Consider the following 22,601-nt stretch of genomic DNA (forward strand, 5'->3'; position numbering starts at 1 on the left):
TGCGACAGCCTGCCACAAATTTTGACACTGCTTAGCTAAGTAAGCGTTCATATCATAATAGTGTTTATATTTACTGCTACCCCAACCTTTCCAACTTTCCTGATGCTATACAGTCGTCTACGTCAGAAGTATGCTTTATTATCTTTACTTTGAGCTGACTACCTATTTTGTGCAACTTAATTCCTTTGGAGACAAATTTCTGTGTGTACTTTAGATTAGTTGCCTCAAGATTTGCCATATCAAATACCTGAGGATTTCATCTGGGGAGAACTTTCAAGTCAAGTAAAATAATATTTCACATTTTCAGACAACTGTTTGAAAATACATGTATAACTAGACAAAGGCCATTAGTGAATCGCCTTGTCAGTTACATAGCTGGCAATCTTGTACAATTTGAGGGATAAATATCATCCGTGTTTTGGCAGAGGCAGTGTGTGTTTGAAGATCCAGTGGAAGAACCCCTGTGAGTAGCAGGCAGGGAGGTTGTGAGTTCCCCAGATTTATGCCATATTTACTGGTGTCTGCTTTATATATATGAATGTATCTAGCCGTGCTTGAGCAGCAGCTAGCATGTGCTGACATGAAGAACCCGAGTAGGGTGGATCGGGGCTAGTGAAAGCAGAACAGATATTATGGAATACTATTTTGAAGAGCCATGTCCCTTACCCATTTTCAAAACTGTGTCACTGTATGGTACTGTAGGTTTACAGATATTTGCTGGAAAACATTTTGGCCCTCATTTCAAGATCTGTATTTATTACAATTTGACCGCAAACTGAGTTGCTAGCCAAATCAGGAAATAGGGTCTGTTGGAAAACACCCCTCCCAATGTTTCCCCTGTGCATCTCACCTGATAGAAGCGTGTGAAATATCTGCTGAGAAAATGCCTATAAGGAATAACTTGATAATCAGTGCAGAGAGACAGATTTCTCTACTGCCCACATTTCTCAGTGGCAGCCTTGAAATAACTCTCTGTTCCTGCACCATAGAGTTACCAATTCCAAGAGATGTAGGAATATCACCACCACTTCGGCAAGAGGGACTTTAAATTGTTGTAGCTCTTGGTCCAAACGGTTAGTTTGAGGAAATATAGATTGACACCAGCTGTTATCAGCAAGTGTTGAACTCACTGAACGACCTGCCAGAAGATGACTTGGTAAGTGAAAGGCTCACATCTAACATCTTTGTCCTGCAGTGACAAGTTTGAATATGGCAGCCTAATATTCATATCAAAATGAGAAATTGTACAATGGAGTGAATTTTTGATGAAATGCAACGTGCAATAATTGATTTCTGGTTCTGATGAAGGACTTTCAAACTGATGCATTTTCCAAAAGAAACATCGACTTGTTAATACATTTGTAGTCTTCGATAATATTTATTTAAACATTCCTGCATATAAATCCTGTACCATTTCAGTTACGCAGTACTACCGATCTAGTGTCATTACGCAACATTGTCCTTACCCCTTCTGTCTTTTTATTCAAATCATCATTCGCCTTAAAGCAATGTTGACACCCTACTGCCCCCTTTTTATCACATTGTCATAATCCTACACTAGATAACTGAACTTGGCTACAGAGTTCTAAACTTTTATAAAAATGTTTTCTAATTTGAATGTCTAGCAATTGCCGCTAAGCTGTAACTAGTAAACAAATGTTCTGTCTCTATTATGTGTACACATACAGTGCCATTTTGTGCTACCCATTTCAATTGCATCAGTACTTTTGGGTTTAAGAGGGAGGCTCTGCTTTTCTGGCAAATGCCTTAGAAGGCTAATTGCTTACTACATTCCAGGCCTTGGCTCACCTGCAAGAAGGACAATACTTTAACCTAATTTTTTATAACCCAGTTTAACATGATTGTGGTTTGGGTGAGGCTCTCCAATAGAATTGGTGTATTTTAACATAATCATGAATTGGATGGGACACTAAAACTATAATACATGGATGAAAGTAGCTTGAAACCAAATGGAAAATGTGAATGAGAAACCAGCTGCAGTAACCTCTCAGTGATGTGGATGGAACTGTATTTTGACGAACCTTTCCCAGCCAGCCCACTAGTAGGAGTGCAACGACAGGCAGTACGGCACTCTGGGTGTGCCAGTGTGACAAGTCGTAGTCGGCTGCTGCGGGGAGGGCGCCCTGCGGATGCAGCCCGGTTAGATTTGGGTGCGGCTTGCAGGAGTGCTAGGAGAGCCCTACTTTCAAATCGCTTGACCTGGCAGGTCAGGGCACCAACCAATGTTCGTAAGGGTCCGTGTGCCACCCTCCCCCTTGGCTTCCCGTGACATTTCTTGCCCCGACTAGGACGACCTGGATGGACTGGGAAGGTCCGGTGACCTAATGAGGAAACCTGCTGCCGACAATGCGTGAGGCCACCATAGAGAGCAACTAAGGAGCCAGTAAGCCTCCATGCTAATCTGGGATAGCAACCATAGAAACTGTTCTATTGACGATCAAGCACAGGAGGACCGCAATAACAAAGGTGAGCCTTTTGTTCCACGGCCTCAAGCTGACATTGTTTGTCGACCGGCTCTAGCCCTGTTAGCTTAAAATACCAATAGAATATCAATGACCCCCCAAACCCAATGCACTTCTTAACAGATCTTACAAGTATACAACTGGCTGCAGGCCCCTGACCGACAGCTCTTGCCCCCCTCCCCCACCAATAGCAGTTGTCTGATGGGGTGGGCGGGTGAGCATAGTGGGCCTGGCTTTTTCATCTCGCATGTGATCTGCCGGGTGTCTGAAAACTCTGGGCACTCTGAAACTCTGAGCGCACTGACACCAGAATTTTGCAACCAGGGCTCCTTTTGAGTGAGAGGAAACAACACGTAGACTAAGCAAGAGAGGCAAGTCATGTAAAATCAAGCACATCAGCCTCCGCCCAAGACGGCAAAAAGACAAAATGCTGTACACCAGCAGAGGAGGACATGGAAAGCAGCAAATGTAGTCCAACAACGGGCAATACTTGGAGCAGCCATTAATAGCAACTACAAATCCCAGTTAAAAACAAAAATGACATCAGAGACTACCTGACCTCAACAGGCAAGAAGCAACAAGAACTAAAGCTCTCAGACTATTACTCCAGAAATAAAAAGCCCACCAGAGGCACACAAAGCTGTGAGGAACAAATAAGAACATTGCCACCAATACCATTTACACCAGAAGTAATCATCTCAGGAAAGGGGTCAACAGTAGCAATATTGGACCCAGGCACACAAACAAGAAAAACGGGGAGGAGCAAAGCGTAAGAAATCCTAACTGGGATTCTACCTAGAAACCGGGCTAGGGATTGTCACAACAAGGAAAACATAGGGGACATGCAGCAGGGTCACATGCCCCTAGAGCCCCAGATAAAACATCTGTCACAGATACTTGTTTCTTCAACGAGTTCAACTAGTTTTAGAGACAGCATCAAGGAGGTTAAAACAAAAAGCGGTTCATTGAGATCGATCTTTCAAGTGACCTGGCCTAGACCGAGGATACTATATTTGCTGCATCCTCACCAGACGCTCTTAATCAACATGCTAACAAAACAGAAGAGGAGCTAAACCAGGGTCAACACCAGGCCAGCAAAAACATCACTACTGCTGAGGACTACGATGCAGTATCCCCTAAAAACAACACATGAGATAATAGTAAACTGACCATGCGGCAAGCCAAGGAACATAATAAGGAACAAGGACTACGATGCTTGCTGGCAAGTTGGTGATCAAATCTCTAAAACTCATATTTTATCAATAAGGACAAAGAAGCCTCCAACATAGGAACAGCTAGAAAGGAAGAGGGTCTCGCTCTGTCTGATGCCACAATCGCAAATCTCTTAACAACTACCAACGATGCCTTGAGCCCAATGGCCAATGCAGCCTGCCTGCAAACAGATAAACTGGTTGTCCAAGTAAACATACTCCAAACAATGGCCACCCTAATTTCGGGAATAGATAGTAAACTAGACCAATTGAATTCCCTGATACACAGAGCCAAAGACTCAGCAGAGCAGATCCAAAAGCACGAGGCATGTCACTGCAGCCCAATTTTAAAGAAAGTTGAAACCCTACCGTATGTAATGAACTCCTTAATTGAGGACTTGAAGAAGGAGGCAAGAGAACAGACAAAAAGAAGCGATCCAACCTTACAACAAAGTCCGAGTCAAAACATGTCAAACTCAGAAAAAGAACCCCATCGTTAAGGGAAGGAGATTGCGATAACAGAAAAGAGGACAAAATAACTGTAACTACCCAAGAGCCACAGAGTCATGTCGACAAAGTTTAAAGCTTGTTTTATAAAATATGACCGTAGTAGCAACCTTGATAAATCCTGAAAACTCACATAAGTCATAGATTTAAAAAATGTGGGTGCCGGCATGATACCCCAACCGTTGACTGAGATTTTTAACATTAACTTCATATTAATGAGCTATTTAATGGTATTGTGACGTCCTTTTTAATACAAAATGTTAGCTATATGGCTTCCTTTGTAAATTATTGCATTGATTTTAAGTATCTGTGCAATAAATAAATTGTTCTTGTAACCTGTATTTTGACCCATTTTATACAGAATTAGGCAGAATGAAATGTTTACTCTGAACATATTTCCACAGGGGTGTGCCCTGCCGCATTACCTTAAGAAACCAGAAGTGAATTTAAAATCTCTCGAACATCAGTTTGTGACAACATCATTGGTCCAGCCTCGTCTTCCCTGGGGACAGACACATTCACTAGCATCAGTTGATAGACAGTTCTATGTGCTTGCATCTCATGAAGCTTTAGGTATCTTAGGACAGAAAGATTTCCTTAGGTAACTTGATTTTTTTTTTTTTTTGGCTAACAGGTTTGATGCAAAAAACTGTAAGCGCATTAACCTGGGAGGTGGTCAGGCTGCCACCTACCTCCAGCGCCTGCTGCAGTTGAAATACCCTGGCCACCTGGCAGCCATCACACTGAGCCGGGTGGAGGAAATCCTGCATGAGCATTGCTACGTGGCCGAGGATTACTTTGAAGGTATGTGACATGGGCAATCACTGTAAGCTCCTCGGTTCCACACAAGCAGAACATGGCCCTTGTATCAATTTAAGAATCTTGCAAAAATGTTGCTCCTTCTTGACGACAAACTGGCAATGTGGGGAATGCGTTGAAATAACAGCAATAAATGCAGGCAACTGAATCAGCCGGCCCTCTAAATTTGATCGTGAGCCAATTTAGGGAAAATGAAGCGCTGAAATATTTTTTAGACCTTCACTTATCACTTTGCATCCATGTTTCAAGTTGAATATAATGGTACCTGTGACACCTTCAATTTAGCCTTCCCCTGAAATTCATCAATAAGGAAAGCAGAGAGCTCTAATGTAAAATATTAAACTATGAAAATGCAATTCATACATTTCTGCGCAAAAGAGATTGTCTATATGTACTTGGGTGAAACAAAACATAGCGTTTTGAGCCCATACTAAGGGCAAAACAACACCATATACATCTCTGTAAACATAAAATACGAAACTTCTTTTACACGCATCAGATATTCGACTCCATTTTAGGCCACTTAGAAAGCACTGAATACTGTTTTGCGTCCACGAAAATGTATGTAGTATTCTAGAACACTATTTCAGTGTTGGCTACATGGAAGAAGAATCTTCTCCTAGATGCTCTAGATGTGCAACATGTAGGTACTTTTAAAAACATCATATTTTGGGGATCTTAAAATTCTGTTTTACAGAATAGTACACCCCTTTCAAGACTTTATAGTCTGTAAGACGTTCAATGCTGTAGGAAACCTAATTTTGGAGGCTGTATATTTTCAAATTCAGTCGAGTTTGGATTCAACCTCGCCTTAAACAGAGCCTGATGCCAGGTACACAGTGCTACATACCACCAAAATGACATTGGATGTTTTACTTATGTGATAGCCGACAGGTGCCTTGTCGTTTTGATAAATGTTTCAGTGTTTTGGACGGTTTGTTTTGTTTGTGTTTTTTGTTGTTGTAATGGGCATCTGCTTGCTTGTTACTGCTCCCTGTCAATTTTCTTCATAGTGATCGATGGGCCTTTGAGGGGAGCAAGTACTGCTTCCTGTCTGAGTGGGTACTGTGGGACAGAAATGTGATAGCCTTTTGAATTGTGGATTGATGCACTGTAAGATATATCTGTACATATAACAAAATGGTATTCAAAAACATATAAAAATAAATGTAATTGATTTGCTTTATCAAAATTTAACATGGTTGAAATTGTGTTCTTATTCTCTTGACTTTTGTGTTCATCTGCCTCGAGGGCTTGTTATTATCATTAGGACCCTTATTAGGGCCTTTCTTGAATTAATTCTGGCAGGTACCTTATTTTGTGGTTGTTCTTCATTTCCCCTGATATACCTGCCTATATCACTAACCAGGGGTCCCCCTTCTCAGTAGTTGAGTGGGTACTGACATCACAACTAGAGGCTTATAAGGATATCAACTCCAAGAAATTATATAAAGGATAAAGTACCACCTGTTACACATTATAAGGAATATTGCAAGTCACAGAGAAATATAGAGGAACAAGGCTTAAGGCCGAGTTCCGTTATATGGTAATGCAACTCTGAGGTGGCTTGCAATACCAGAGGTTACTTAATCCCATATAATACATGGTCAAACCATCATCTTTCCCACAAACTGCTTAAAACCTTGGTGTGCAACTCTTTCAAATGAGAGGGCGAGCATGTATGCAAACATGAAGAAACAAATAAAACCTCTAGTGTAAAATTAAAGACATCAAGACTTGTTACACATTTGTTGCAAACAGATATTAGAATACAGGCCAGTTTCCTGAAAAAAACCTGCAGTAGCTTGGAACGTGTAGTAACATGCAGAAGCATTCTAGCTTTTCACTATCTAAGGATTGCAAAAAATAAATATGTTCACTCTGCTTTTCATTGTAAGCTATTAAAATAGAGCAGAACAAGGAAAAGCAACCTTCCGTTTTCAGTGCTAAAAATCTGCTTCAATAATGCTCCGTGACCTGACCTGTCAGTCTCCTCGGCTGTTGGCTCTGGCAGCAGGCATTATGACGTCAGAACTCGACAGTAATAACCTTTATAATAGTCGGATTCTGACGTGTTCTTTATATTCAGCGACTTCGTGCGTTAGTGACAGGATTTTATACAGGGATTTCAGAATCCCATGAATTAAATATAGAATTATAGATGGGTAACGGGGAATTACAGGGATGGTTTTTACTGAGGAGTTCTGAGTGACATCAAATAGCGAGAGTGGTGCTCGGGTTGTCTAAGATGTTACTGAGAACCAGAGGTGAAAAATATCCCCGTAATTCATTTTCCAATCATCTATAATTTTATGTTGTGTGTGGCTTGCAAACATCATATGCTCAAGCTTCCACCTGCTACGCAGTGGGAGAGGAGTGATGGGGCCATACATAATGTAGCCTCTATTATGTATCTCTGTCGCAAAAGTAACAAACAAAAAAATTGCCTCCCATTCTTAACCAACCCACATCACCTTTCTTGCCTTCCCTCTCCTGCAGCTGTGCTGTCTGCTTTCATTCAAAGCAGATATGCAGAGCTGCTTTGACCGGCTCAAAGAGTCTTTTCAGCCTGGCCTGGAAGGTCTTTATGACGTAGCAACAGTGGGTAATTAGTTTTATTATTAACTGTTGCTATGTCACAGCAATGAGTTATGATAGCTAGAAACTGAAATAAGGAATAGAGGCTCTCTATGAGAGCTATGCATAAATAACATTTAAAGTCCACACTATACTCTGGGTTTGTTATTCCTTTATTACTTTAAGTCATATGTAGATTAAATAGATATTTGCTGGATTACATTGCTGCTGGAAAGACTTCTTTTCTGCTATTTTCGCCTTTTCATGTCATTAGTTTTAGTTTTTGAAATCTTAGCCAGGATGAGCTATTTTTTACGGAGATTGTTTATTTACGTATTTTATGTTGCACTAAATACAATAGTAAATCAACTACTTTGGATATTTTCTACATTTGATCCCCATGAAAGGATTTTCTTTGATATTTGTTAACCATGGACTATTTCTGTCCACATGTCAGGAATGGCATGGTGAGCAAAAAAACGATGGATTAAGGCCCAGATCTCTGTACTGGGGTGAATGTATGACATTGTTCTGCATTTTGTCCATCAATTGTTGTTTTTACATTTGTCACCCAGAGTGGGACGAGTATGCCCAGACGTGGGTCTCATGCTCTTCATGCCACTGGAGTCAAGCTATTCTGGCTGATGAGGGGTGAAAGTCCGAAACCGGTCCTAGGATGCTTGTTTCCAGTGCAGGGAGGGACTGGCAGTTTGTGCTGGACTGTTCCCATTGGGCGCACTGTCAAGACTGATTTACATATGGCCGGTTCCAAACTGGAAAAGCATGGTGAGTAAAAAACACGATGGATTAAGACCAAGATCTCTGTATTTGGGGGAATGTATGACATTGTTCTGCATTCCGTCCATCAATTGTTGCTTTTGCATTTGTCACCCCGAGTGGGACGGGTATTCCTAGACGTGGGTCCCGTGTTCTCCATGCCACTGGAGTCAAGCTATCCTGGTTGATGAGGGCGGAAAGCCCGAAACCGGTCCTAGGATGCTTGTTTCTAGTGCAGGGAGGACCTGGCTGGCAGTTCGGGCTGAACTGTTCCCATTGGGCGCAGGGTCAAGACTGATTTGCATATCGCTGGGTCCAAACTGGAATGGCATAGTGAGCAAAAAAACGATGCATTAAGGCCCAGATCTCTGTACTGGGGTGAATGTTATGACATTGTTCTGCATTCTATACATCAATTGTTGTTTTTGCATTTGTCACCCAGAGTGGGACAGGTATGCTGTAGTAACAGGCATATCTCTTTAAGGTGGGTTGGAATCAGAATATGAGTATGTCATAAGAATGTCTTTACACAACGGTGAATACGAGAATTTTATAATTCATTTTCCAGCAGTCCTCTACTGAGCTGCATGCATTTGACCTTACTGCTTGAATAAAGCATCTATTGAAATTCCTGTATTAAGTGTGATTACTACATATGCCCAGACGTGGGTCCTGTGCTCTCCATGCCACTGGAGTTGAGCTATCCTGGCTGTTGAGGGCTGAAAGCTCGAAACCAGTCTTAGGATGCTTGATTCCAGTACAGGGAGGAGCTGGCCTGGCAGTTCGGGCTGGACTGTTCCCATTGGGCGCAGGGTCAAGACTGATTTGCATATGGCTGGGTCCTAACTGGAATGGCATGGTGAGCAAAAAAACATTGGATTAAGGCCCAGATCTCTGTACTGGTGTGAATATGACATTGTTCCGCTTTCTGTCCATCAACTGTTGTTTTTGCATTTGTCACCCCGAGGGGGACGGGTTAGCCCAATCATGGGTCCCGTGCTCTCCATGCCACTGGAATCAAGCTATCCTTTCTGATGAGGACTGAAAGCCAAAAACTGGTCCATGTATGCTTGTTTCTAGTGCAGGGAGGACCTGACCTGGCAATTCGTGCTGGACTGTTCCCATTGGGCGCAGGGTCAAGACTGATTTGCATATGGCTGGGTCCAAACTGGAATGGCATGGTGAGCAAAAAAACGATGGATTAAGGCCCAGATCTCTGTACTGGGGTGAATGTATGACATTGTTCTGCATTCTGTCCATCAATTGTTGTTTTTGCATTTGTCACCCCTAGTTGGACGGGTATGCCCAGACATGGGTCCCGTGCTCTCCATGCCACTGGAGTCAAGCTATCCTGGCTTATGAGGGCTGAAAGCCCGAAACCGGTCCTATGATGCTTGTTTCCAGTGCAGGGAGAACCTGGCCTGGCAGTTTGGGCTGGACTGTTTCCATTGGGCGCAGGGTCAAGACTGATTTGCATATGGCTGGGTCCAAACTGGAATGGCATGGTGAACAGAAAAACGATGGATTAAGGCCCAGATCTCTGTACTGGGGTGAATGTATGACATTGTTCTGTACTCGATCCATCAACTGTTTTGCATTTGTCACCCTAAGTGGGACGAGTATGCCCAGACATGGGTCCTGTGCTCTCCATGCCACTGGAGTCAAGCTATCCCTTGAGATGAGGGCTGAATGCCAAAAACTGGTCCTAGGATGCATGTTTCCAGTGCAGGGAGGACCTAGCCTGGCAGATCGGGCTGGACTGTTCCCATTGGTCGCAGGGTCAAGACTGATTTGCATATGGCTGGGTCCGAACTGGCATGACGAGCAAAAAAACGATTGATTAAGGCCCAGATCTCTGGACTAGGGTGAATGTATGACCTTGTTCTGCATTCCGTCCATCAATTATTGTTTTTGCATTTGTCACCCCTAGTTGGACGGGTATGCCCAGACATGGGTCCCGTGCTCTCCATGCCACTGGAGTCAAGCTATCCTGGCTTATGAGGGCTGAAAGCCCGAAACCGGTCCTATGATGCTTGTTTCCAGTGCAGGGAGAACCTGGCCTGGCAGTTTGGGCTGGACTGTTTCCATTGGGCGCAGGGTCAAGACTGATTTGCATATGGCTGGGTCCAAACTGGAATGGCATGGTGAACAGAAAAACGATGGATTAAGGCCCAGATCTCTGTACTGGGGTGAATGTATGACATTGTTCTGTACTCGATCCATCAACTGTTTTGCATTTGTCACCCTAAGTGGGACGAGTATGCCCAGACATGGGTCCTGTGCTCTCCATGCCACTGGAGTCAAGCTATCCCTTGAGATGAGGGCTGAATGCCAAAAACTGGTCCTAGGATGCATGTTTCCAGTGCAGGGAGGACCTAGCCTGGCAGATCGGGCTGAACTGTTCCCATTGGTCGCAGGGTCAAGACTGATTTGCATATGGCTGGGTCCGAACTGGCATGACGAGCAGAAAAACGATTGATTAAGGCCCAGATCTCTGGACTAGGGTGAATGTATGACCTTGTTCTGCATTCCGTCCATCAATTATTGTTTTTGCATTTGTCACCCCGAGTGTGACGGGTATGCCCAGATGTGGGTCCAGTGCTCTCCATGCCACTGGAGTCAAGCTATCCTGGCTGATGAAGGCTGAAAGCTCGAAACCAGTCCTAGGATGCTTGATTCCAGTGCAGGGAGGACCTGGCGTGGCAATTTGGGCTGGACTGTCTGCATTGGGCGCAGGGTCAAGACTGATTTGCATATGGCTGGGTCCAAACTGGAATGGCATGGTGAACAGAAAAACGATGGATTAAGGCCCAGATCTCTGTACTGGGGTGAATGTATGACATTGTTCTGTACTCGATTCATCAATTATTGTTTTTGCATTTGTCACCCTGAGTGGGACGTGTATGCCCAGACGTGGGTCCCATGTTCTCCATTGCACTGGAGTCAAGCTATCCTGGCTGTTGAGGGCTGAAAGCTCGAAACCAGTCTTAGGATGCTTGATTCCAGTACAGGGAGGAGCTGGCCTGGCAGTTCGGGCTGGACTGTTCCCATTGGGCGCAGGGTCAAGACTGATTTGCATATGGCTGGGTCCTAACTGGAATGGCATGGTGAGCAAAAAAACATTGGATTAAGGCCCAGATCTCTGTACTGGTGTGAATATGACATTGTTCCGCTTTCTGTCCATCAACTGTTGTTTTTGCATTTGTCACCCCGAGGGGGACGGGTTAGCCCAATCATGGGTCCCGTGCTCTCCATGCCACTGGAATCAAGCTATCCTTTCTGATGAGGACTGAAAGCCAAAAACTGGTCCATGTATGCTTGTTTCTAGTGCAGGGAGGACCTGACCTGGCAATTCGTGCTGGACTGTTCCCATTGGGCGCAGGGTCAAGACTGATTTGCATATGGCTGGGTCCAAACTGGAATGGCATGGTGAGCAAAAAAACGATGGATTAAGGCCCAGATCTCTGTACTGGGGTGAATGTATGACATTGTTCTGCATTCTGTCCATCAATTGTTGTTTTTGCATTTGTCACCCCTAGTTGGACGGGTATGCCCAGACATGGGTCCCGTGCTCTCCATGCCACTGGAGTCAAGCTATCCTGGCTTATGAGGGCTGAAAGCCCGAAACCGGTCCTATGATGCTTGTTTCCAGTGCAGGGAGAACCTGGCCTGGCAGTTTGGGCTGGACTGTTTCCATTGGGCGCAGGGTCAAGACTGATTTGCATATGGCTGGGTCCAAACTGGAATGGCATGGTGAACAGAAAAACGATGGATTAAGGCCCAGATCTCTGTACTGGGGTGAATGTATGACATTGTTCTGTACTCGATCCATCAACTGTTTTGCATTTGTCACCCTAAGTGGGACGAGTATGCCCAGACATGGGTCCTGTGCTCTCCATGCCACTGGAGTCAAGCTATCCCTTGAGATGAGGGCTGAATGCCAAAAACTGGTCCTAGGATGCATGTTTCCAGTGCAGGGAGGACCTAGCCTGGCAGATCGGGCTGGACTGTTCCCATTGGTCGCAGGGTCAAGACTGATTTGCATATGGCTGGGTCCGAACTGGCATGACGAGCAAAAAAACGATTGATTAAGGCCCAGATCTCTGGACTAGGGTGAATGTATGACCTTGTTCTGCATTCCGTCCATCAATTATTGTTTTTGCATTTGTCACCCCTAGTTGGACGGGTATGCCCAGACATGGGTCCCGTGCTCTCCATGCCACTGGAGTCAAGCTATCCTGGCTTATGAGGGCTGAAAGCCCGAAACCGGTCCTATGATGCTTGTTTCCAGTGCAGGGAGAACCTGGCCTGGCAGTTTGGGCTGGACTGTTTCCATTGGGCGCAGGGTCAAGACTGATTTGCATATGGCTGGGTCCAAACTGGAATGGCATGGTGAACAGAAAAACGATGGATTAAGGCCCAGATCTCTGTACTGGGGTGAATGTATGACATTGTTCTGTACTCGATCCATCAACTGTTTTGCATTTGTCACCCTAAGTGGGACGAGTATGCCCAGACATGGGTCCTGTGCTCTCCATGCCACTGGAGTCAAGCTATCCCTTGAGATGAGGGCTGAATGCCAAAAACTGGTCCTAGGATGCATGTTTCCAGTGCAGGGAGGACCTAGCCTGGCAGATCGGGCTGAACTGTTCCCATTGGTCGCAGGGTCAAGACTGATTTGCATATGGCTGGGTCCGAACTGGCATGACGAGCAGAAAAACGATTGATTAAGGCCCAGATCTCTGGACTAGGGTGAATGTATGACCTTGTTCTGCATTCCGTCCATCAATTATTGTTTTTGCATTTGTCACCCCGAGTGTGACGGGTATGCCCAGATGTGGGTCCAGTGCTCTCCATGCCACTGGAGTCAAGCTATCCTGGCTGATGAAGGCTGAAAGCTCGAAACCAGTCCTAGGATGCTTGATTCCAGTGCAGGGAGGACCTGGCGTGGCAATTTGGGCTGGACTGTCTGCATTGGGCGCAGGGTCAAGACTGATTTGCATATGGCTGGGTCCAAACTGGAATGGCATGGTGAACAGAAAAACGATGGATTAAGGCCCAGATCTCTGTACTGGGGTGAATGTATGACATTGTTCTGTACTCGATTCATCAATTATTGTTTTTGCATTTGTCACCCTGAGTGGGACGTGTATGCCCAGACGTGGGTCCCATGTTCTCCATTGCACTGGAGTCAAGCTATCCTGGCTGATGAGGGCTGAAAACCTGAAACCGGTCCTAGGATGCTTGTTTCCAGTGCAGGGAGGACCTGGCCTGGCAGTTCAGGCTGAACTGTTCCAATTGTGCGCAGGGTCAAGACTGATTTGCATATTCCTGGGTCCAAACTGGAATGGCATGGTGAGCAAAAACACGTTGGATTAAGGCCCAGATCTCTGTACTGGGGTGAATGTATGAGATTGTTCTGTATTCTGTCCATCAGTTGTTGTTTTTGCCACCCCGAGTGGGACGGGTATGCCCAGATGTGGGTCCAGTGCTCTCCATGCCACTGGAGTCAAGCTATCCTGGCTGATAAAGGCTGAAAGCCCGAAACCGGTCCTAGGATGCTTGTTTCCAGTGCAGGGAGGACCTGGCTTGGCAGTTCGGGCTGGACTGTTCCCATTGGGCACAGGGTCAAGACTGATTTGCATATGTCTGGGTCCAAACTGGAATGGCATGTTGAGCAAAAAAACAATGGATTAAGTCCCAGATCTCTGTATTGGGTTGAATGTATTATATCGTTCTGCATTCCGTCTATCAATTGTTGTTTTTGCACATGTGGAATTTGTCAACACATTTTAGCTTTCCACTTACAGACGGCCTTAACTCTCAGGTGAAGGTACTGCTATCAAAAAATGCACACCATACATATACATATCCATGTATACAGAAAAGGGTTTAGCTGTCCCTTCCAGCATTGGCTACTGTGGTTCAGGTGGTTTTAGGCATTGGCTAAGAGAGATGTCCATCTTTATAGATTTTAGCACACCGCATTTTGTTGACGTGAGCATTTCTAAAATAATGCGTCTCCTCTATCTTGCAAATGCACACATTGGCTTAATGCCACCACACACCCTGCGTGTCTGTTTCTTATTGTTGCTTCTGTTCCTCCACGGCTTCCACTTCTGTCCCAGGTTTGATGTTTTAAAAACTTTTTACTTTATCATTCTACCAAGGCTGTTGATCCAAGTTTGGGAGAGGAGTTGGCCTAACGGCTAGGGCGGTCGACCTCGAATCTGGGTAACTGGGGTCGAGTCTCAGCAATGACGCTGAACATCCTGTGATTCTGAGGAAATCACTTAATCTCCCCGTGCCTAACAAAAAGGAATGTGTCCTCATGTAATGCAACTGGTGCTATGTAAAAGCGCTCTGATACCCGATTCGGTTCAAGTTTGCGCTATATAAAACTGTAATTTTTTTATTTTTATTTTAGACTGGTATGGCATTGCAATTACATACTTGTTAGCGTATAGGATTCTAGTAATACAATGGTATTATTTTTGTGTCATTTTATAGCAATTGTATAATGTTTTTGGGAAAAAATAGCATTTAAACTCCACACTATACTCTGGGTTTATTATTCCTTTATTACTTCAAGTCATATGTAGATTAAATAGATATTTTCTGGATAACATTGCTTCTGGAAAGACTTCTTTGCTGCTATGCCGCTGGAAAGACTTCTTTGCTGCTATTTTCGCTTTTTCATGTCATTAGTTTTGGTTTTTGAAATCTTAGCCAGGATAGGCTATTTGTTACTGAGATTGGTTATTTACGTATTTTATGTTAGTAAATCAACTGCTTTGGATATTTTCTACATTTGATCCCCGTGAAAAGATTTTCTTTGATATTTGATAAGCGTGGACTATTTCTGTTCACATGTGGAATTTGTGAACAGATTTTAGCTCTCCACTTACTGACGGCCTTAGCTCTCTGGTGAAGGTACTGCTATCAAAAAGCCCACACCATATATATACATATCCATGTATACAGAAATGGGTTTAGCAGCCCCTTCCAGCATTGGCTACTGTGGTTCAGGTGGTTTTAGGCATTGGTTAGGAAGCTGTCCATCTTTATAGATATGTTAGCACACCGCATTTTGTTGATGTGAGCATTTCTAAAATAATCCCTCTCCTCTATTTTGCAAATGCACACAGTGGCTTAATGCCACCACATGCCCTGCGTGTCCGTTGCTTATTGTTGCTTCTGTTCCTCCACTGCTTCCACTTCTGTCCCAGGATTGATCTTTTAAAAACTTTTTTACTTTATCATTCTACCAAGGCTGTTGATCCAAGTTGGAAAGGTAAAATTTAAAAAACAAAACAAATGGAAGCCTGTGTTTCATGACGCATGCATTTGTTGCAGTACATGCATATGCGAGCGACCACAGCAGCCATCTTGAAATGTTCTGAAAGGCAGAAATACTTTTTACCAACATACATTTAATTTTCAAAAGAGTTTTGTAATGAAAGCATGCCAATAAGAAGGAACATTTTGCATTTTTTTAATATCCATTTTCAGGTACATAGCACTTTAAAGTAAGTTTGGCTGAGTAATATGTAGACTTACTGTTTTTTAGGTCTGGCCAGAAGCAACTTGCTGTTTTTGATCTCATACTATCAATACATAGAGAAAGTGGAAATAATTCAACTGCTCTCTGTAGTTTGTGGCACGGCTTTTCCTGGTAACACGTATGCTGCGAATAATTTAGGCCTGTTGTATGTCAACATAATCGCACTTATTCCTTTATTGTGCGTGTGACAGGCTTCGGGCATAGACAGCTAAATGACTGTTTAAATGGTAATGCTATGAATGTGTGCTTGATCTCTTTATTTTGGCCATCATTCGCATTAATAAAACAGAGAATTGAAATCTTTCCGCTCTCTGAAAGCTGCATGGGCTTGTGTTGTGATTACTGCCACAATGAATCTACCTTGTAGCTTGCCTACTGTGTACTTCTGCAAAAGCAGCAATGCCACTGTTATGAAGCTGCATGATATGAGCTGCGCGATATGAGCTGCGCAGCAGAGCCCACTTCTCCACTCCATACGGAATCATTAGAGATGGAGACATAATAGACAAACATGAGAAAGAATGCAAGAGTTGGGGAGATCTCATAAGTTAATGATGTATGTATTACAAAAGTTGATTTGCATGAACATTTACAGCATGTTGACAGCACAGTATTTTCTGAGGCAGGGTATAAATTGAACTTCAGGAAAGGCAAAATCTGTTTAGTGAATGCGATCCTCTCAGGATGCGAGTTATCCCATGAAGGAAAAGGACTCGCACCTTGTTTCTTGGGATGATGTGGGCTGCTTAAGTCTCCCTGTTCTCTTAAAGAATTACAGGCTTTAAAGGAATCCAATGATCGTTGGTAGCACATATCTACCACACCATGCAGAAAGGGTGACAGCCTTGTATCGGACGATCACATCTATATTTTCCCAGAAAGACTGTAAGGAGGAGCATGCATAGATTCTTAGAGACCTAATGAAAGAGATGCTAGTAATAGCACATTTACAAATGCAAGATAATACACATAATTTGATAAGAGTAGATTCCAATCACTCAAGATACACCTACATTTTCTAGAGCAAGGGGCAAGCATCGACTGTTGCCTATAAATCATATTCATACACTTCAGCAGAGGAGTGGTTCGCTCTGACAGAGTTCTCATTGCTGTGCAGACTGTATTTAATAAAGAACAACCCATTAGCTAAGGCGAGGAATGAATCATAGTAAATTCTATACTTTCTTTGGAAGCTGCAAATTAAAGCAAGCATTCTGAATGACCATGCATTACATGTGCACAATGGTTCACAAATCTGGTCCAGTTTAGATGTACAGTTTGTATGTGGTACACATTAAAATGCAATCATTCTTGAAATTCCGACAAGTAATTCCTGAAACCCGGTCTAGGAAACAGTTACGTATATGTATGTGGAGTTATACAAGAATTCAAAATAAAACACATGCATGGAAAACCCTTGGTTGACTCAACCTCACAAATTTCAGAATTGAAAGCACTCATCTTAGCCGTGCAAAAAGCTTATAATTCAGTTCCTACATTGATTGTATCTGTTTTAATTATTTTGGGCACAAGGGTACAATGTTGATTTTAAATCATTGGGAAAACAGTGTTTACCAAGACTAAAGGGGAAAAACTATAAAAGTTAAGAAGCTTTGATCTTTGGATGAGGTCCAGACGCACTAGCGCACAAGTGAGGCTATTCACACCATAGACAATTATATTGTTGGTCAGTCTGCAAAATGTGCTATATAGGTATGGAAAGTAGCATAGTCACCCAGTTGCATACTATGGTCGATCAGAACATCAGTTCAGTCATCACCGAGACAAGTACAACCTTTTCCTACGAGAATATAGTCCTCTGGAGTCGGTATCCCTGAGATTGGGATTTCAGCATACCAAACAAGTCTAACTGGTTGAGCCTAATTAAAGCCACTCATGAAGGGATAGGCTCTGCACATGCTGGAGTGTGTGCTACATTACGCGTTACGCAAGAGTATTACTGGTGGCCTTTAATGTCGAAAGAAACAAAACAGCGGCCCATCCCCTCTGAATTGTGTACCTGGACCACATCCATTTGAGCCAGTAGATACATTGGAATATAGGCTAAATTCAAACAGGGAAGTCAAGAAAGCAAACCGTTTGCAAAAACAAGCCTGCACGGTGATGGCTCTAGATGATGATATATTGTGGTTGTATAAACCGAATAGTGCACAGAGAGCCTTAAAATATATGCCAAGATGTGTTTTGCTAAGCCATGCTCCTTATGAAATGTTATGTATGCACCAAACCGCCCAATCTGGAGAGATTTGCATGATCAGTCACACTCTAATCTGTGACAGGAATACAGTTTATTTGGGCAGTCTAATTGAGATTGTCGCATCCGTGCCGTTTCTTGTGACTGGAGGTTTGTAAACTAGTGGTGATAGAATTGGTAACAGTTAGGAATATTGAGGCTATTTATTTATGAATTCCAGAATTGCTGCTCTGTCCCAAAATGACCTGTAGGATCTGTAAGACACTTGATTGTTCAACTCCATAGACTAGGATGCCTAAGGAGGTCTCTGCCTAGGAGGTCCACCTTAATGGTATTAGCCACTGTATTGAACTATTTTCCTGATTGATATAGTTTATTTTTCGCCTTTTCTTTCCAGAGTAGTTCTTTCCTCACCTCTTCTCTATGTTTCAGAACTCTCTTTATCAAGTGTGTTTCCTTTGTTGGTTAAGAAAATCTCTGATAAAGAAAATAGATCTGTTTTGTTTGCCTTCGGAACTTTAGTACCATTGAGCATTGCAGTTTGTATATGGTTTTGCAATAGTGCAAACCTAGCCAAAAGACAGAAGAGTATATGTCAGGAAAAGTCATATTAAGCCTGAAGAACAGGGAGAAAGGAGCCTGAGGACTAAGCTAAAAGTTCTACTGCATCAGAGTACCAGTGAAGGAGATACCACTTCCATGGAACTTGGGGGACCCCACGCTGATACTTGGATTGTCCCTAAGAGGAGGGATGTCATCACCTACTCTCTGAGGACAACACATAAATGTTTTCCATTAAGACTTTAGTCATTGAGGGCTTTGCCACTGACTTGCTAAATGTGTCAAGGCACTGTATCAAGTTTAGGACCTCTTTTTGAGCCGGGGCTAAGCAGACTTGGACCTCATTGTTGAAGCTGTATTCACAAACCTTTGAGACGTTTGACGTTCAGCGTCCAGACCCAGCCTACCCACCACAAATCGGTTTCAGAGTGCAACCAAGTATATGAAAGAAGGAAGACTATGCCAGCATCACTACATCACGGCAGTCCTCTACGAGTAGATAGAGCAGCCTTCACATAAAGTGGTCTGAGTGCCACAACCATTTCTGGTTCTACCAAATTGCCGTTGAGGTAGATGTAAGTTCTATCAATTGTAAATTGTATTTTCCCTTTCAGAGTCTTGCTGTTTGCGTGCTGGTGGCTTTACAAGTACTAAAAACTGATCATTCAAACCTCCACTCCCCCCATTTAGAGAAGCAGGTTGGCCTGCTAAAATGCCAAGAATTGGGACTGCCTTACGTTTTTTTTTATCAACATTTTGGCCACTTTCATATATTAAAGTATATTTTTCTGCTGTGATTTTCCACCATAAATATTATTTGTCATTTCATTTCACTTTTTTAGTGACTAAAGTGTTTCATGGCGGTCTTAAAAAGTTTACTCTAACCGATTTGGAATCACTCCAGTCCTTGGAAGTTGAAAGTGGTATTGTCAAAATGATGGCACTTCTCTTGGTCTCCCTCGACCACCATCCCCCCATTCATAACTGTTCATTATGCTGATGCGCAGTATGTCGCTGATGGTAGTATTGCATGTTTTTACAGCGTCAGCTGGGAGTGCAGGTTAAATACAAGTTTGATTTTTGACTGCATTATTTTATCACTGGTAACCCATACTGCTTTACTTTCAAAATTTATTTCAGATTGCTGCAATTGATTGTTTTATGGCTATTTTTCTCTCTAATACGGCCCCAGGCCCTCAATTTCTTAATTCGTTGGATGTTAAAACAGCATTTAGCTATTTCGAAAATTAAAAGTCATGCACAATTCAAAATAATTGTTTATAAGTTCGAGATCTGTCTGCCCTGACTTTGTCTCTTTGAAGAAATCCGTTGCTTGGTAGATAGTACCTTATAAAATGACATGCGTTAAGAAAGTTACACAATATAAACATTCCTTGAAACCTAACACTTATTTTGTATTGGGCAAGACAGCCACAGCTTTTGTCTTAGGAAAAAAAATCTCCATCTTGTAGATGTACAAGGCTACTACCTGGAGGTAACTCCTCACCATTGTTGCACTGATTCATACGCCAGGGTGAACACACTAAAAGGTCACGCCTTTTCGCAAAATATATTTACTTAAGTTTATTCTGCTGCTTGTATCTTCTTTTTTTAGTCATTGATAGGATTGAATCTATTCCACCGTATATTAATATCAAGGAAAGTCTTAGAATGCAGAAGGAAAAGTTTTCTTCTTAATTAATGATATTGGCATTTGATAACAAGAAACGGTTGACAAAATTGTCTGTCACCGTAGCATTAATAGCTATTGTACATATGGACAGATTAGAAAGGCACTGTGTTTTTTCCTGCTCTTGTTTAGATCTCTAGTGCCTAGCAATTATCTTTTGGCCTGAAGAGTCCATGTTTTGGAGTGGTTTCGTCCCACGTACGAAGACTGTGTCCTCGAACAGGCTATTAGGCATCATCTTGCAGGTGAGCTTGAGGCGCCAGCAAACTTCTGACCAATCATGGGCAACCTCTTCTCAAAAGTGTGGACCACTCACTCAGCAGCCCCAAACACTGTGATACACCCAACCTCCTTTGAAAGGCAAATAAGGCAGTTTGAGGAGTTACTTTTGTGCATCATACTCATTCTGTCTGCCATGGAGTGAACCCTGTGAAATTACTTAAATTGGGTCAGACTGAGCTTGGCAGATATTGCTATCTCACTTTTGACTATTCCAGATTGCCTCTACTTCTCCTATGTCAATAACCCTGCGCCATCCACCCTTTGCTCTTGCGGGTTGGTGAAAATGTCGTGGATGTTATTTTTGAGGCGAGACTTGTATACCCTCGTAGAGCTCTTTCCCTTCTGGTTTGTAAAAAGAGTGAGGTTCCTCATTGGGCTGAGTTTGGGGAGGACTTGCAGGATTGGGAAAAATGTCCTAGGTGCATGCCTCAATTGTAGGTATTCATAGAATTGGGACTTACAATGGTAAGAGTCAATACCAAATCTGGGAATGATCTAATGTGATTCTCAGATCAGGCAGCAAATCAAAATGCTGATTTCATTGCCAGCAAAATTAATTGTTCACTGTCATTTTGTTTCTCACTCACTGACATTTTCTTTGAATTCTTTCAAACAAGAAGAAAGATGAGGATAGTGTGATAGGTCTCCTGCATAAACCAGAACAGGCTAACAGACCATTCTGGGTATTATAAGATAGGGGGACTGCTTGATTCCCTAGTGTTAGACCTGTCAGCCCTTTGGGTGGTCCCTCCTCATCATTATTTATTTTGTCCCACTTTTGCCTCAAACCCTGTTAGTATTTTTCCTTTTTGGGAACCACCAGACTTTTTAGTATTGATGCAGATTCAGGGAGCCATTTTATCTACCCCTGGAACTTCTGTCTGAGGGCCTGGAGCACAAAATGGTGGCCACCCATTGTCACCTGTGACATCACTGGAACCTACTAGAACCTTCTGCAACATTCTGGAACCCTGTGACAGTTGGAGGCGGTTTAGAATGTTGGGAAGCTAAAGTCAGAGTTGACTGTTGGAGTTGGCAGTTGGCACCTGTCTGGTGAAGAGAGAGGAGCAGAAACCTGAAGGAGGAAGGAGTGAGGCAGCAGGGGTGGAAACTTGTGCCTGGAGTGGGGTCCATAAACCCACCCTTGATACTAGTCCCTACTGACTGAGCCCAGCCTGGAGCCCTGTGTGGGAGAAAGCAAGAAAAACCATCTTTAGGACCTGGACAGCAGGAACAGGCCTTAAAAGTAAAGAACAGCAAGTTCCTGACCTGGTTATTGGTAACTTCCTGAAGTCCAACGTTGAGAAGCCAAGAGACCTGGGGCCGGAGGTGAAGAAGCGGCGCTGACTGGAAAGCAGACGTCGTACCCGGAGCCGCCAGAGGTCGAGAGAGGGCGCCGACGGAGGTCGTGGAGAGTACCAGAGGTCGTGGAGGAAGACACCTGAGGTCGAGTGTGCGGCGTCGACGGGGGAGTGAAGTCCGCCCCCCGGAGTCGCCGGAGACCGAGGTGAAGCGTGCCGGAGGTCGGGAGTGGAGATCGCACTCTGGAGTCGCCGGAACCCGAGGAAAGGAGCACCGGAGGTCGGGAGTGGAGATCGCACTCCGGAGCCGCCCGAAGTCGACATCGAGCCGAGGCCGCCGACATCGAACCGAAGCCGCCCGAAGTAGACATCGAGCCAAGACTGCCCGACGTCATCGAACCGGAGGTCGACATCGAGCCGAGGCCGCCGACATCGAACCGGAACTGCCTACCGACGTCGTCAAGAACTGACATTGCGCCGAGGTCGCCGACATCGAACCGGAGCCGCCTCACGGCGTTGACACGACTCCAGCGGCGACGGAGCTTCATAAAAAGGGCAGTAAGTGGAATAGAGGGTGCCTAAGGCCCTGTGAAGCCCTAAGAGACCATCCTAGG

The 22,601-nt window shown here is 43.7% G+C and overlaps 1 protein-coding gene across 1 annotated transcript in view; it reads left to right on the forward strand.

Annotated features, from left to right (window-relative positions):
* ACTR5 (actin related protein 5) overlaps window positions 1–22,601 on the forward strand; it is a 144,828-nt gene that overhangs the window by 13,447 nt on the left and 108,780 nt on the right. Inside the window, exon 3 of the mRNA XM_085619239.1 lies at window positions 4,836–5,005. Within this exon, the coding sequence (XP_085475365.1) occupies window positions 4,836–5,005 (170 nt within the window). The remainder of the gene's footprint in view (window positions 1–4,835; window positions 5,006–22,601) is intronic.

Source organism: Triturus cristatus, chromosome 7 (genome assembly GCF_964204655.1).
Source record: "Triturus cristatus chromosome 7, aTriCri1.1, whole genome shotgun sequence".
NCBI lineage: Eukaryota > Metazoa > Chordata > Amphibia > Caudata > Salamandridae > Triturus > Triturus cristatus.